Below are 15013 nucleotides of genomic sequence, written 5' to 3'. Positions count from 1 at the left end.
TATGTATGTATGTATGTGTGTGTGTGTGTGTGTGTGTGTGTGTGTGTGTGTGTGTGTGTGTGTGTGTGTGTGTGTATACTCAGCTGTGGGACAGTAGTGTCTACATGCATCTCTCTGTCTTTCTGAAAGACAGCATGTTGTAGAATTTTGATTTTTGACAAGATTAAACATTACTTAATAATAAATATATTAGGCCTACACTAAATACTCACAGTATGTGAAGTATGGGGCAGAGACACCTACAGTTTATTGCGCCTGACTACAAACCGACAACACATTAGCCAATTACAACTGAGCTCATTTACATGTAAAAGTTTTAAAGGACTAACATTATAAGTATGCATATGGCCCTTTTAATAATGTATTATCTGTGCAATTCATGTCACACGGCACTAGTGCTGATGTCCTTTTCCTTTCCTGTTACTTGCTCAAGCTTAATATAACTACATATCCAATTCATACAATGACTTTGAGGCAGTAGACATATCCTTATGATTTTATGTTAAAACTGAAAAATCAAATAAAAAATTCAGGGCACAATCTTTTGAGGTTTATTTCACAAATGCTAGCAGTTAGCCAAACAACACACATCTCAAAATGAAAATTCTGTCATCGTTACTCACCTCATGTCGTTTCAAACCTTTGACTTTCGTTCATCCTCGAAACATATATGAAGATAATTTGGTAATGCTTTTGATTACACCCCGCAAAGTACGAATTTACAGCATAACTTTCAGTGTAGTGTACCTATAAAGTGCGTATGTGTAAATATATGGGAACAAAATGAATAGTTTGGAGAATAAAGGTGGGCTAACAGGAAAATTAAAGGACAAGTTCGGTATTTTACACTTAAAGCCCTGTTTACAGATCGTTTCTGATGAAATAGAACGGTTAAGATTAAAATGTGGACACATGCTGCTGTCCCGAGAATTTTAGGTTTATTTCGCTTCCCCCCCCCCCCACCTACACAATGGCAGCCTATGGGCACTGGAACAATCCTTCCTAAAACGCATTAAACTTTCGATTACAAAGACGTGAAACACCGAGTGGTCAGGGGTGTTCACTGATATGCTCACACAAAAATCACTGCAAAATATGCTTTCCAACAGGTGTTTTACCATTCGTTGTAAAACTGTGGACCTATTTTTCCAAACGCCTCACACCCGTAGATTCTTCCGTTGAGAGCTTGAATAATAAATACTCCAGCCCAGTTGGTGGCGATAATGCACCTTTGCCAATTGCAAGCAAACCACTGGCATTTAATTGAATACACAGAAGAAGCAGAAGAAGAAGCGGCGGAGTAATACCGTACCGCACACAGCACATTCAATTCAAGTCAATGGAGTTGGACAAAAACTACGATAAAACCTGTTGGAAAGCATCTTTTGCAGCGATTTTTGTGTGAGCATATCAGTGAACACCCCTGACCACTCGGTGAGTTTCACGTCTTTGTAATCGAAAGTTTAATGCGTTTTAGGAAGGATTGTTCCAGTGCCCATAGGCTGCCATTCTGTAGGTGGGGGGGAGAAGCGAAATAAACCTAAAATTCTCGGGACAGCAGCATGTGTCCAAATTTTTATCTCAACCGTTCTATTTCATCAGAAACGATCTGTAAACAGGGCTTTAAGTGTAAAATACCGAACTTGTCCTTTAACAATACATTTATACTGGTAGTATTTTAGAACTAATGGGTACTTATTTTACTATTATGATAGGCAACAATCTTATGTTTGGGAGCAATTTAGCAAGAACCACTGCGTAACTTTTTGTAATAGTGTACCAATATAGGCTTTTTTTTACGGGGTACTTATTACTTAGACTTATTACAGTGCATTTATACAGTATTTTTATAGCAAGTGCACTGATTAAGTTTGGTCTTCCGTGTTTCAATTAAGGCAACTAAAACTATTGCAAGTGTTTAATTACTGGGAAAATGAGTTACCCTGTAACTCGATGTTGTTACAGGGTAAGTGGTGCTTGTTAGCTAGAAGGTTCTATGAAGTTACAGGGTGTCACGAACTGCTCCGAGACACAAAGGTTGAGATCCAATTGCAGCTTTATTTGAAGCGTAATCCAGAATCGTAATCAGCACAAGCAGGGGTCAAACACAGGAAGGCAGTCCAAACAAACAAATAAACAAACAATCAAAACAGGCAGGGGTTAGAGGCAGAAGAGTAATCCAGGGAACAGGCAAGAAATCCAAAAACCAAGAGACACAAAATCAGGGAAAACTCTCGGAAATGCAGTGCAACAACATACAAAACTTCGCAGTGAGTGATGGGGTGAACCAGGCTTATATGGGGTGAACTAAACAAGAAGATGAGATACAGGTGAATGTGATAATGAGTGCTGATGAGTCCAGGCAGAGAATGATGGAAGATGTAGTCTGTGAGTGAACATGAAAGTCTGGTGTGTAGTGCCCTCTGGTGGCTCTCAAGGGCACTTCAGCTGGTGACTGTTACACAGGGCAAGTACAACTAAAAAACATACACACAATCTGATATCACCGACTATAAAAACCTTAATTTGAAAAACAAAACATTTTTGATGAACGTTGAAAAATTAACATTTAAATTCAAAACGGATTTTTCTCTAATGTTCTCTCATCATTTTTGTCCATCCACTGGAAGTCCACACAACCAATATTTTCAAGCTTCAAAATTTCCATAGAGATCATAAACGTAATCCATATGAATCGAGTGGTTTAATCAAGCCTATCTGATTTTTTTTTAAATGATGAAAGAATATTAATAAATCCCAGTTCTTATGGGTTTGAAATGACAACAGGGTGAGTAAACGATGACAGAATTTTCATTTTTAGGTGAACAATCACTTTCACATTTTAATGAGTCACACCATGTTCACATTTTGTCTAAACCTTGGTCATCCATAGATTATCTTTCTTGATTATCCATAGATTTCACACAGCTGCTGTGTGAAATTAAACATTTAATATCAAAGGCACTGCAGTGAAGGCACTTGCAATGAAGACATTACAGTTAATGTCTTCTACCAGAACACAAAGATTAACCACCACACAGCACAAAGATAATTAAAATCTGAACAATGAACATGAGTTGTTGAGTACGGGTGAAGGAAAGGTCCAAATTTCCATATGCTCCAGTAGTAGGAGAAGCACTGTTGACCATATCAAATAATCTGGTGTAGACAGAGAACAAAGATCTGACTCTGTGGTACAAGATAATATTGCACACAATCTACTGAATATCTGATGGTCAGGACTTGAAAGAAGCTTTATCAAATGACCTTTAGCAATCACCATTCATAATTAATTCTTACCTTTGTGTGAACCGACTCCACTTGAAGCAAAAGAAAAGGGCTGTTTTAGGAACATTACCATATATTTCTCTTTGCAAGCATTTGTACTCTTAGCATATGAATAACTAACATGAAAATGGATGTATTGTGTTAGAGGCCCTTATCGTCAGGTAGCATGAATGTAAGTCAATTATAGGTCAAGTATAGATCTCACATGTTAAGAATGCTTAAGCACAGGTACAAGACCATTTCACCATTCAAGACCATTTCAAAAATTCAAATAATGAAATTTAGTGTCAGATACAAAGCTTAGTGTAGATAGAGTAATTTTGTGGAAGAAGACACTTAGTTAAGCAAATATAAATGATCAGGATGGGATTTTTTTTTCTGTTTAAAGTCGCATTGAAAAGAAAATTGCGATAGTCTTTTCTTCCCTATTGTGACATATGAGTCAAAATATGTGAAGGGGTGATTCAGTGTAAAAAATCATGTAAAGATTATCAATTATTTTTGTGTGGAAAATTAAACAACTTTTAAAGGTACACTGTGTAGGAATTTCTCCCATCTAGCGGTGAAATTGTATTTTGCATTCAAACGAATAGTGCTCTCTAGCGCCTCGCTTTTTCAAATGCGTGTTGCAACTATGGTAGCCGCTATGTTCCAAAAAGCTATGACAACATGTCTTCCAATAGCACGTCACTGAGTTTTCTTTCGGGTGATGAGGTTCATTATTTTGCTTTTTTGGCGCCGAGGATTCCTTCTCCTGTGGCTCGGCATAAGTATGATCCTGCATTATGAAGTACCGTACATTGCAGCCTTTCAAATTTGCCGGGGCAGTGACAAGCGCATCTCACTGATCTCCTTGTCCGTGTCAGCTGGTTTCAGTCACGTGACGCTGGCTCTGAACGAAAACGCGTTGTGGAAACGCATTGAGGTATGCTAGTACTTTTTGTCACTCTCTGCTATTATAGTTTTTCAAAATGGCGGAACGACATGGAAGCCTCCTTGGACTTACCCGTCCAATGTAAATAAAGATAAGAAATTCTTCGCTTACGAGGATAAGTCAGATCATTGGCAGAGGTAATTTTACACCAATGAGGACATATTTATGAATAAAGACATTGTTTTAGCTAATAAAATACTTAAAAAAAACTACACAGTGTACCTTTAATCAAACTGAGAAGATAGTGATCAAAATCACCTTTCAAGTTTATAATATATTACATCAGCATATGAGAGTCAAATTTGATCTCAAGATCACTCATTTAACAGTTCATCTATTGCCAAAGTTATAAAAAAGATCAGTCAAGAATAGAAAATTATTGAAACTAATCAAATCAGGGATGTAAGAATCAGAATGCATAGTTTGTGCTTAAAAAATGTCAGTCAAAACCAACATGTTGAATGATGTTCACTAACCTGGCGATGTTTTTCAATTGAATTTACATTTTATTCTCTTAAGCATGCAGTGTGAAGTATTTCCCTGATCATTCCGATTAAATTTCAGCGAGTAAAGAAAAAAATTATGCATGTGCGTTATGTATTGTGCACGTTATCGACAAACAGCATGTTAAAGCCATTCAGGCCGCCATTTTCATTCTCTTCTTAGAAAGAGATAACGCATTCAAAACATCCAGTAGTATGGGTTTTCCAGGAAATGCGAGCACTCGCTGGACCTCTGCTTCCAGTAAATACTACCGTGTATTGTGCACGTTATTTTTTGACAGACATCCGTGTTGTGATATTCAAATGATGTGGACTTGAAAACAGATGGATCGTAAGGTAATAATTACTTATTTCTTAGCAGCCAAGTATTCAGTGAAGTAATTGATGCCCATTAGTGTTTATGTCGATGTTTTTGATGGAAGTGATAACGTGCATAAGGGGTGACATATGTCATATGTATGATTTTTGGGTTATTATAAAGCATGCTGGAGACATTAGAAATGTTTTTTAAGTAGTTCATTATACTTATTTTACGAAATGAAGTTTATTTCTTGGCTTAAATAAATGACATTATTCTGAGACTGACATGTTTGCTTGTCAAAAATGTTACATCCAGCCGTTCGAAAATCAAGTAAATCTTTTACCAGGAAAAGAGTGATTTGGATGCACAAAGTTGTTTGAAATGAAAATGCAGAACCTCAATAAATACAAGCAATTTGTGTGAATAGAGCTGATATACTGGATGACATATTGCATTTCAAATCTTTCAAAAATGTAAACATATTAAGAAATATAAAGAACTGCTTTGTAATATACTAAAATATTTGTAGTATATCCTCATGTAATTGAAATCCAAAGGGATATCTGGTCTTTGAAATGGCGGACATCTTATATTTACACATAAAATTAGGCTGTCCAGTGATCTATTGTGTGTGGTAGCACTTTCAATTGAAAGCAAATCATAGGACGAGTGAATTCATCAAGGACTCAGAGGCTTTTAGCACATAGTGCGCACACATCTTGCTCTGAGAGAGAAAACAGACAGCATGCTTCATTGATTACCTTATCTGTTGAATGTCAAAGGGGAAGATTAAGGCATTCATTTCCATACCGAGATGAGAAGGTGAGAGGGGTGGGGGTGTGTTGATGACATGTTTTCCTCTCCCTGCAAAGCAGTTATGTAAATGATCCCAATACAGCCGGCGATGCAATGTGAATATTCTTAAATTTGTATTACTTATGAGATAAAAGCCACAAAGAAAATGACCAAACAAGGCTTGTTTCAGAATCCATCTGTACTCTGCAAAAAGGAGAATAAGAGGCAATTTTTGAAGCACACAAAATGCGGCTCGTTTAAAATCTAGGTCATGCTATTTTCTTTCCATTTTGTGGCACACAATTCTATGTAAAAGAGGCTGAAATCACTTTAATGGCTGCACTCTGGAAATACAATGTTACAGTACAATTCGGTACAACACATGAAGCATTCACACAGCTGCAGCCATTTATCATTCTAGACAAAATAATGTGTGCATACATACCATCAAAAACTGAGAATGAGATCAATGTGAAGACTTCTGAGATTATTGATTGCCCCCATGCAACTATGATGAAGACAATAAAACGGGCTGTTTCACGCTTTGTCGTTAATTTAAGGGGAATGAAGAAGAATTTGAGTCATTTGTTGTGCTCATTTAGCTCATTTTTAGACCAAAAAAAATCGAATAAAAATCACTATCAATGTCAGGACAGAAGAAATGAGTGGAATGAAAATACACTGTAAATTAACAGCATATTAGGGGGCAATTATGATGCAAAGGGGATTTAAAAACCCATTCTTTCATTTCACAGCTTTCACATAATGGCTGTGCAAGTGTGTGTGTGTGTGTGTGTGTGTTAGCTCTCTGGGGTGCACTGCATGTGTTGAAATATGAGATTTGAGAGTCACGACAGAGGGGAAGATAATGAGTAACAACTTTAAATCAGTCTGTGTTCAGTCACACAAAGCTATATGACTTCAGGATATGTGGAATACTGATGTGCACAAATTGTTTTATGGTACTACTATTACCCTGCTGTAAAGCCGGTGGACCATGCAGCATAGTCATGTTTTTCTCATGCTTTTGTATCTGGTCCACCAGCACTCCCGTTTGCCATGCTGGTGGACCAGCAAACCAGCAATCATCATCCCTTGCTGGTCCCAGCATGCAAAACATATCTTAAGCTGATGACCAGCAATGCTTTTTCAGCAGAGTATTGTTATATGGGAAATTATGAGAAAGAGCAGTTCAGCAAAACAACTGTTCTCGGAGAGAAGAAAGAAAATAAAGCATTTGGTGAAGTTGAGTAAATGAAGACACATTTTTCCAGAACAATAGACAATTCACCTACGGACCTGCTGGTTATTCATCTCTTGACTTCCCCATTACACACACACCTCATGGAAATGTCTTTAATCCTCAGTCAGGCTCACACAGGTGATTGCATCTCTGCAGTGCTGCTAGAGGCTTGTGTCTTAAGAGACCTGCCTTTGATTGCATGTAAACAGCTCCTCATCAGACTGCAGTACATGAGCCCTCTTGACTCCTCTGAGCTCATGCTTACCACCGGTGGGCTTTTATTCACATGTTGCTAGGATACACAACTTTCAGATGAATCACAATCATTGTGGTCCATGTGCCATTCTTAAAATTTGCCCTATGAAAACACACACAATGGACAATAAAAGATTTAAAGCATTGATGCACTTTTAAAATGCTATAAAAGTTTTGGGAGGTTTAATGTAAATCAATTACAAAGCTATTTGTTTATTCATTTTGTATACAGTCATTATAACTGGTAAAAAAGTGAAATCACATTCAACCACCCCTTTGATATCACAAATTTGTCCTCAAGTCCATTTATATAAGCTTTTTTGTGTGTTTTCCTCTTGTCATCTAGGGTCACGTTACATCATATAAAATGGCATATATATAAACTCTATTACATATAGGCCTATATTTTATTTGAATTTTCAGAATCATTATTACAGTCTTCAGTGTCATTTTTTTTGCTCAAGAAACATTTCTCAATATTATCAATGTTGAAAACAGTTGTTTACTTAGTATTTGTGTGAAAACAGTGATACATTCTTTTCAGGATTATTTGACGAATAGAACGTTAAAAAGAAAAGTGTTTATTTGAAATTGAAACATAAATGTCTTTACTGACACTATTGATCTATTTAATGCATCCTTGCTGAAGAAAAGTATTCATTTCTTTTTAGAAAAATGGTAGGGTTTATTGGATATGAAAAAATCCTTTGAAAAAGTACATGTCAGACTGATTATCCTTATTGCATGAAATGTAGCCCTCTGGTGTATGAATTATGTAATTAAATCTATCACAAATATATAGTCTACTTTACATCAAAACAAGAACATAATTGTTTCCCCACAATGATGCAAAGATGTGTTTTGAGAGCGGTATGCATTTCTCCATCAACAGAGAATAAGCATCACACTATTTTCATCATTCATTCAAAGAGGGAAGTCATTATGAAAAAGAGTCAAAGGTAGTGAGGGTGTGATTTTAAAGATCTATCTACAGTAGTGGGTACCAGCATCAGAAGGTTTAAGTATTTTATGAAACCTAAACACGTTAGAGGGCTGTAAGCTCTGAATGAAATGTGTTGAGATTGTGTTTTAAAATGTGTTTGTTCTGCTGTATTGTTTGATCAAATATTTCTGTGTGCAGTTTCAGATAGCACACTAAAATAATAATATTGCTCACCACAAATCCCAGTGCCAGATACATGCTGTGACTGAACAAAGAGACACTTTGAGAATCATGGGAAGAAAAATAAGAGTTTATGATTGCACTAGATAAATAAAAATAGGCAGGGAACACTATAGAAAGATTGAATTCATAACAGATATTATAGGCACATATCACAGCCAGAAAATGTATTTTCCTAACAAAAATACATATAGGAAATGCACTTTAAAAGTGTTAATGTTTAAAAAAATTCCATCTACATGTATTGAGAATCAATGATATCCAAGTACTTTGCTTCAATGATCTTTGGCAACAAGTAGTTCCTGCAAAGAAAACAGCATGTTACCACCTCATATGTTATGGCAAATAGCATTTTTCTGTGTTGAAATACATGCAACATGCATTTTGCCTCAAAATATGTATTACCACCAAGTGTGCATCGTCTGTCTAGAGTAGACGTTACACACACAAATACAGTAAATAGCAGGCATGCTGCTTTTTTATAATGTCAAAAACATTGTACTATAGTGATGATCACTTAAACCTCTGGGAAACACTTTTCAATAACAGTACAGGAATAATCATGAACTAATACCTGAATTAATAGTTACTTCAACATGAACTCATGATTAGTGAAGATATGAACTTGAAGAACCAATGAAGAGCGATCCTCAACTACGACAGGAGTCATAAGAATTCATGCATGAATAACGGCAGCCTTAACTACATGTTAGTACCTGTTTGATAGTTAATGCATTAAAGAATATTTAGGGGTAAACTAAACCAATCAGGCTCCGTAAGAATAAATAAGCACTACTCTGAATTTGAATTAAACATGATTTAATACTGTCATAGTTTAAACTGTAATATCATAATCTGCCATCTGCAGCTTTGTGACAAATAATTGGAATGGCACATGATTATTTATCCATTAATTACACAGATCCATCTAATCAAACGTGGAAATAGACTAATGAGTACCATTAATACATTTAATTTGATCTCAAACATTTTCTGATTTTTATAGTTCATTTCTGTTTAATCATAGCTTTTCTTCTCAAAACTACAGTACTATGTAGGGTTTGTTTCTGGTGGGACACTCATTAGTGGTGCAGTTTAGGTGCTCTTGTTGCGTTAGTTGTGTTTCTACGGTAATGCTAGAATTTTAATCTAATAAATGTTGCCTGCTTTGGTAAACCGAATTAATAATTGGATACATGTTTGCATGTATGTTGTATTGTGATTTTTCAGGAGATTATGTACAGTAAATAACTGTATTTTTTTACATTTAAATGTATATGCTTCGATTAGCATTAGCTTATGGACGTTCCCTATTTTACATGCAAACATGGCTTATGTGTGTCTTTACAGGTATGTTTGGGCTTTCTTTTAGGTCCATATATGTTTGAATAAATAAATAAAAATAAAATAACTACAAATAGGTTTATATATATATATATATATATATATATATATATATATATATATATATATATATATATATATATATATATATATATATATATATTTATTTGTACCAGGGAGGGGTGTAAAGGAATAAGGACAGCACTATCAGTGTATATGTTTATTCATATTTTATTTGTTGATTTGAAAGTGCATCATTGTGTCAATACTTTACTTGAGGGGGTACATCATAATTAACTCATTATTAACTAACCAGACACTAACATCAACTAATGGATTGTTAATGCATTATTTTGTCATGACTTTACTTCAGGGGGCACATCATAATTAATTCACTAATTCAGCTCATGAATTATAATACACTTATTATCAAATACACATGCACTAGTACAGCTAGTATTCAGCCCAGTTAAGTGACGTTGTGGGGCTTTTCAAAAAGTCAGAGAACGGAGGTACAGTATCATCATCACGGCCTGTGTCTGGATGGAGAGTGAACTGTACTGATCCCAGCAAACGGTCCCCTGACCTTTTTTTTGTTTGTTTTTTTGGTAACCGATTCCTTGGTTAGTCACAGTAGGTTTAGTTTGATGGGAAAGAAAATATCACAAAACAAATTAAGACCTTTTTAGATAAAGTATTAGTGGATCTAGTATTTTCTCTGTTTGATAAGGAGGATCAGTGAAAATAATGACAAACTAATCCTATGCCATTCAGTAATGTTCATGAAAAAGATGCTGATGTCAATAGTTTAAATTATGACAATAATAATTGGTTTAAATTAACTTCAAAGTCAAAATATTTGTCATTCCTTCTTATGGAGCCTGATTGGTTTAGTTCACCCTTAAATATTACAGTATTTAATGCATTAACCATCCAACATCTACTAACATGTAGTTAAGGCTGCTGTTATTCACACATGAATCCTTATGACTCCTGTCGTAGTTAAGAATAGCTCTTTATTGGTTCATTAGTTCATATCTACACTAATCATGAGTTCATGGTAAAGTAACTATTAATTCAGGTATTGGTACATGCTTATTCATGTACTGTTATTGTATAGTGTTCCCAACCTCCTAATATAAAGGCTATGACATACCTTATTGGAATGAGCATGATCATGAGTAAAGGAAAGATCATCTTCATGTAGGGCAGAGGGTACATCCCAAACACACACAGGATGATCAGCTGAACAATCTGCAGGCCTGTGAAATAATGCACCTTCCTCTGCGGCACTCTGCGGATGTAGTGAGTGGGTGGATACGACGTCTTGGGAACAGAGATTGAGATTAGTATCATAATGATAAGTGACAGATTTGTATTATTTCATATTAGTCAACCTAAAATATAATCCTATTTACTTTCTTAAAGGGATAGTTCACCCAAAAAAGAAAATTTGTTGTTTATTTACTCACCCTCAGGCCATCCAAGATGTAGGTCTTTTTTTCTTAAGAAGAACAGAAGTCCTTGGTGAATCATTTAATGCAAGTCAATGGCTACCATCACTTTGAGAGTAAAAAAAACAAACACATACAGGCAAAACAAAATTAATACCGTGACCCCTGACGACACATTGAGGTCTTGTGAAGCTCAACGATCGGTCTGTGCAAGAAACTGAACATTATTTACCACATTATTACCTTAACCCACAGCCTTGGCAAACGGTCCTGAGCGAGTTCATGGTAGTCTAGAGAGCGAGCTTGTATGGGGGAGCAAACTCACACGTGAGCTGGCGCTGTGTTTTATTACAACAAAGATGGAAGACGCGTGTGTTGTATTATTCATCAAAGTGGTACTTGTGCTTATCCTGGATGCCGCAACCTATATAAAAAAATAAAGATTACGTTCGATTGAGCAATCTCAATCAAAATGATTGACTTTTCACAGATTCCAAACGTTTGAGCTCCCACATATATGTCATTATGCGACAAGAAGCTCGGCTCCAGACTGACTTGAACACGCTCAGGACTGTTTACAGAGGCTGTGGATTACAGGTAATAATGTTGTAAATAATATTCAGTTTCTAGCACAGATCAATCGTTTCGCTTCATAAGACCTCAATGTGTGGTCAGGAGGACTCAGGAGCCAGGGGTATTCATTTTGTTTTGCCTGTAATATGTTTTGTTGACTCTCAAAGTGACGGCAGCCATTGACTTGGATTATAAGAATCACCAACGACCATCGTTTCAGCTAAAAATCTTCTTTACTGTTCAACAGAAGAAGAAAATAAACATCTACATCTTGGATGGCCGGAGGGTGAGTAAATTAACAGCAAATTTTCATTTTTGGGTGAACTATCCTTTTAATACACATTCAGTGACCTAACTAGACAGAATTTCCAGCAAAAAAAAGCCATTTGTCTTTCCATGCTGAACACAAAACTGCTGCACATTGCGACACAAGATATCTGATGTTACGAGGAGTAGAATTTTAAACCAATGAGATTTCACTGTGGCCAGTGTCTGATGCTTGATGCGTCTTGTTAGGACAAAACCTCAGATTTGCCCCGTTTCATTCCAAAATACATCAAATTACTTTTAAAATCTGTTGGTAATGGCATTTCATGTTCACTTTAAACCTGTAAATCTTCAACATGGTAGAATGGCCAGCATAGGACTCAAAAACCACCTTCACAGCCACAATTAGTCCCTCACTACACTAGCTATATACTGATTTTCACAGTGGTTGTACATTCCAAAGGCAGCACTATTACATTATGCAAAAAAAATATGCAAAGTATCATTGATAATACTGAGTGATCTGGAGGAGACTAGGATTGAAACATATATTCTTTGTGTTTGATACTCAGAGGAACCTGTATGGTTTTAAATGAACTAAGTTACTAGGGCATGTTGAAACGGTTGTATTACTGTATGTGTATTTATAAACTTAATTAACTTGACCTGTACTGGATGGTGCTCTTAATAACACTCATCCCCCAGCATATTTTTGTACAAAATAATTGTATTTTGTCTTTTTGTAGTTTATGGTCAATTTAAATTGCCATCAATGGAGAAAGATGCAGTTTTCCTCCATAATGGTGTAGTTTTGGCTAACAGGTCGGTGCTAATCAGCCAAACCTTGTTTCAGAGGGGTTGGCCCAAGAACTTTTCTATTCATATTTTTATTCTAAAGAAGTCTCTTATGCTCATCAAGGCTGCATTAAAAAACTGTTTCTATTTGACAATATATTTTAAAATGCAATTTAATGCTGTGATGTCAAAGCTGAATTTTCAGCATCATTACTCCAGTCTTCAGTGTCACATGATCCTTCTGAAATCATTCTAATATGATTGTTTGCTGCTCAAGAAACATTTCTTATTATCTGAACACAGCTTTGCTGCTTAATATTTTGGGGGTTCTTTGATGAACAGATTCAAAAGAACATTTATTTGAACTGTAAATCTTTTGTAACATTATAAATGTCTTAACTGTCACTGTTGCTCAATTTTATGCCTGATCAAAAGTGACAGTAAAGAAAAACGTTTTCTGACAGTAAATACTTTTTTTTAAAAAGACTCAGAAACAAATTGTACTGACCCAAAACTTTTGAAAGGCAGTTTTAATCAGAACAAGATACACTAATAAATGACAGATTATTACTGGTTCACTAGTGTAAGTCTCTCACTTGTTCTTTAAGCAGAAGGGCCATTCGGTCACACATCTGGTTTCCATCAATAGACGTAAGAGCGATGTACAGGAAGAGTCCGTAGAGAACAGGTTTCGGTATCCACTGCAGAGGCACTGGCAGCAAAAACACTGACAAACCAATCAGGATGTTGGCAGCCAGCGACGTAAGTCGTGTCTCCTTCACGCTGACTATCCTGCAACAACACATGAGGACATGTTTTACAAGTCTCTTTTTACAAGTTTGTTAATCACACTTGATGTGTTACTTGCTAACTCGCATGCATCATGCATGTTTAAACATCATCTGCGGGTATTGTGTTCTTTGGTGTGTATGTAGGTTGGTGCCATCACGTTTCATAGAGGTGGCCCCCCTCCACTCGCTGTTCCACCCGCGCCAGCTGACGCACATGCAGCGTGGAGTGTGGGAAAGCCGCGTGCATCCATGGTAACCCAAGCACTGACAACACGATGTTGATAAGCCCAGAGAGCATCAGGTCCCAGTGGTATGCCGTTCCCTTTAGCAGTCTGAAACACAAGCACACACACCAAAACAGATCATATGCTGTCTCTCAGCGCCCCACAACTGTCTACTCTACACTGAACTGTCACTTTGAATTATGGCTCACTGATCGTGGGAAAAACATAAACCAATGGAATGCTAGCATACTGAAAAGGTATGGCACTGCAGGATGAAAACAAACTTTCAATGTTTAACAAATATGACACTACTGATGGAAATGATTTTTTATTTTCTGGATGGATACCTGTTCTCTGGGGCATTGGTGAGGGACACCACGATATTCTGGTCAATGAAGATGAGCAAGGCAAGGAGAAAGCCAAGACCACATGCGCTTAATATGTTCATCCCTGTCAGCTGATTAAAAGGTGCCACTTTGAATACAGTTCCATTCTGGTAGTTGAAAACTGGAACTGTGGATCAGCATATAGAAAGAATTAAATGGATTGTTCACTAAACAAATATTAATTATGCTATTATTTACTCACTCTTTGCAATAGCTCACAAAACACATTTGAACCTGTCACCTCAAAATGCATTATGAAAGGTATGATGTCAGTGGTAACTGATCATAATGTCCTGCTGCGACATGTCTTGAGGTGTCAGGTATGAATCAATGACTGTATAATACCATATATAATAAGACTTGTATAATATATGATGCTAATATAACTTGCATTGCCCTGAATGGGAGAATGTCCAATATGGCGGCACCAGTAATGAAAGTCCCGCCTTTTAAATAAAAGAGCCAATCACCAATTGGAAACCTGAGACTGGCACTTATGGCTGCACACACGCATTGGTCGGACCTACCTGAAATAAATCCATTTTAGCTTTAGCTTTGGCTATTTGAGAAACCGTTATACGACAGTTCAAGTATTGCAAATTTGTTGCTGATTTGAAATATGTTATTTAAAGCTGCAGTCCGCAGTTTTTCCTCTTTGTCGCCATCTCTGTTCAAAA

At 36.4% G+C, this 15013-nt stretch overlaps 2 protein-coding genes across 2 annotated transcripts in view; both read right to left on the bottom strand.

The window, feature by feature from the left end:
* Positions 1-15013, bottom strand: part of sowahab (sosondowah ankyrin repeat domain family member Ab) — a 394094-nt gene that overhangs the window by 158985 nt on the left and 220096 nt on the right. The window lies entirely within an intron of this gene.
* The window catches only part of LOC307171326 (solute carrier family 4 member 11-like), a 28981-nt gene continuing 21956 nt past the window's right edge, over positions 7989-15013 (bottom strand). Inside the window, exons 15-19 of the mRNA XM_079892875.1 lie at positions 14298-14463; positions 13885-14058; positions 13532-13727; positions 11003-11172; positions 7989-8804 (exon numbers count right to left, since the gene is read on the bottom strand). Of these exons, the coding sequence (XP_079749001.1) occupies positions 8738-8804; positions 11003-11172; positions 13532-13727; positions 13885-14058; positions 14298-14463 (773 nt within the window). The 3' untranslated portion in view covers positions 7989-8737. The remainder of the gene's footprint in view (positions 8805-11002; positions 11173-13531; positions 13728-13884; positions 14059-14297; positions 14464-15013) is intronic.

Source organism: Squalius cephalus (assembly GCF_949319135.1).
Source record: "Squalius cephalus genome assembly, chromosome: 14".
NCBI classification, from domain to species: domain Eukaryota; kingdom Metazoa; phylum Chordata; class Actinopteri; order Cypriniformes; family Leuciscidae; genus Squalius; species Squalius cephalus.
This window is presented reverse-complemented; position numbering and strand designations above follow the sequence as displayed.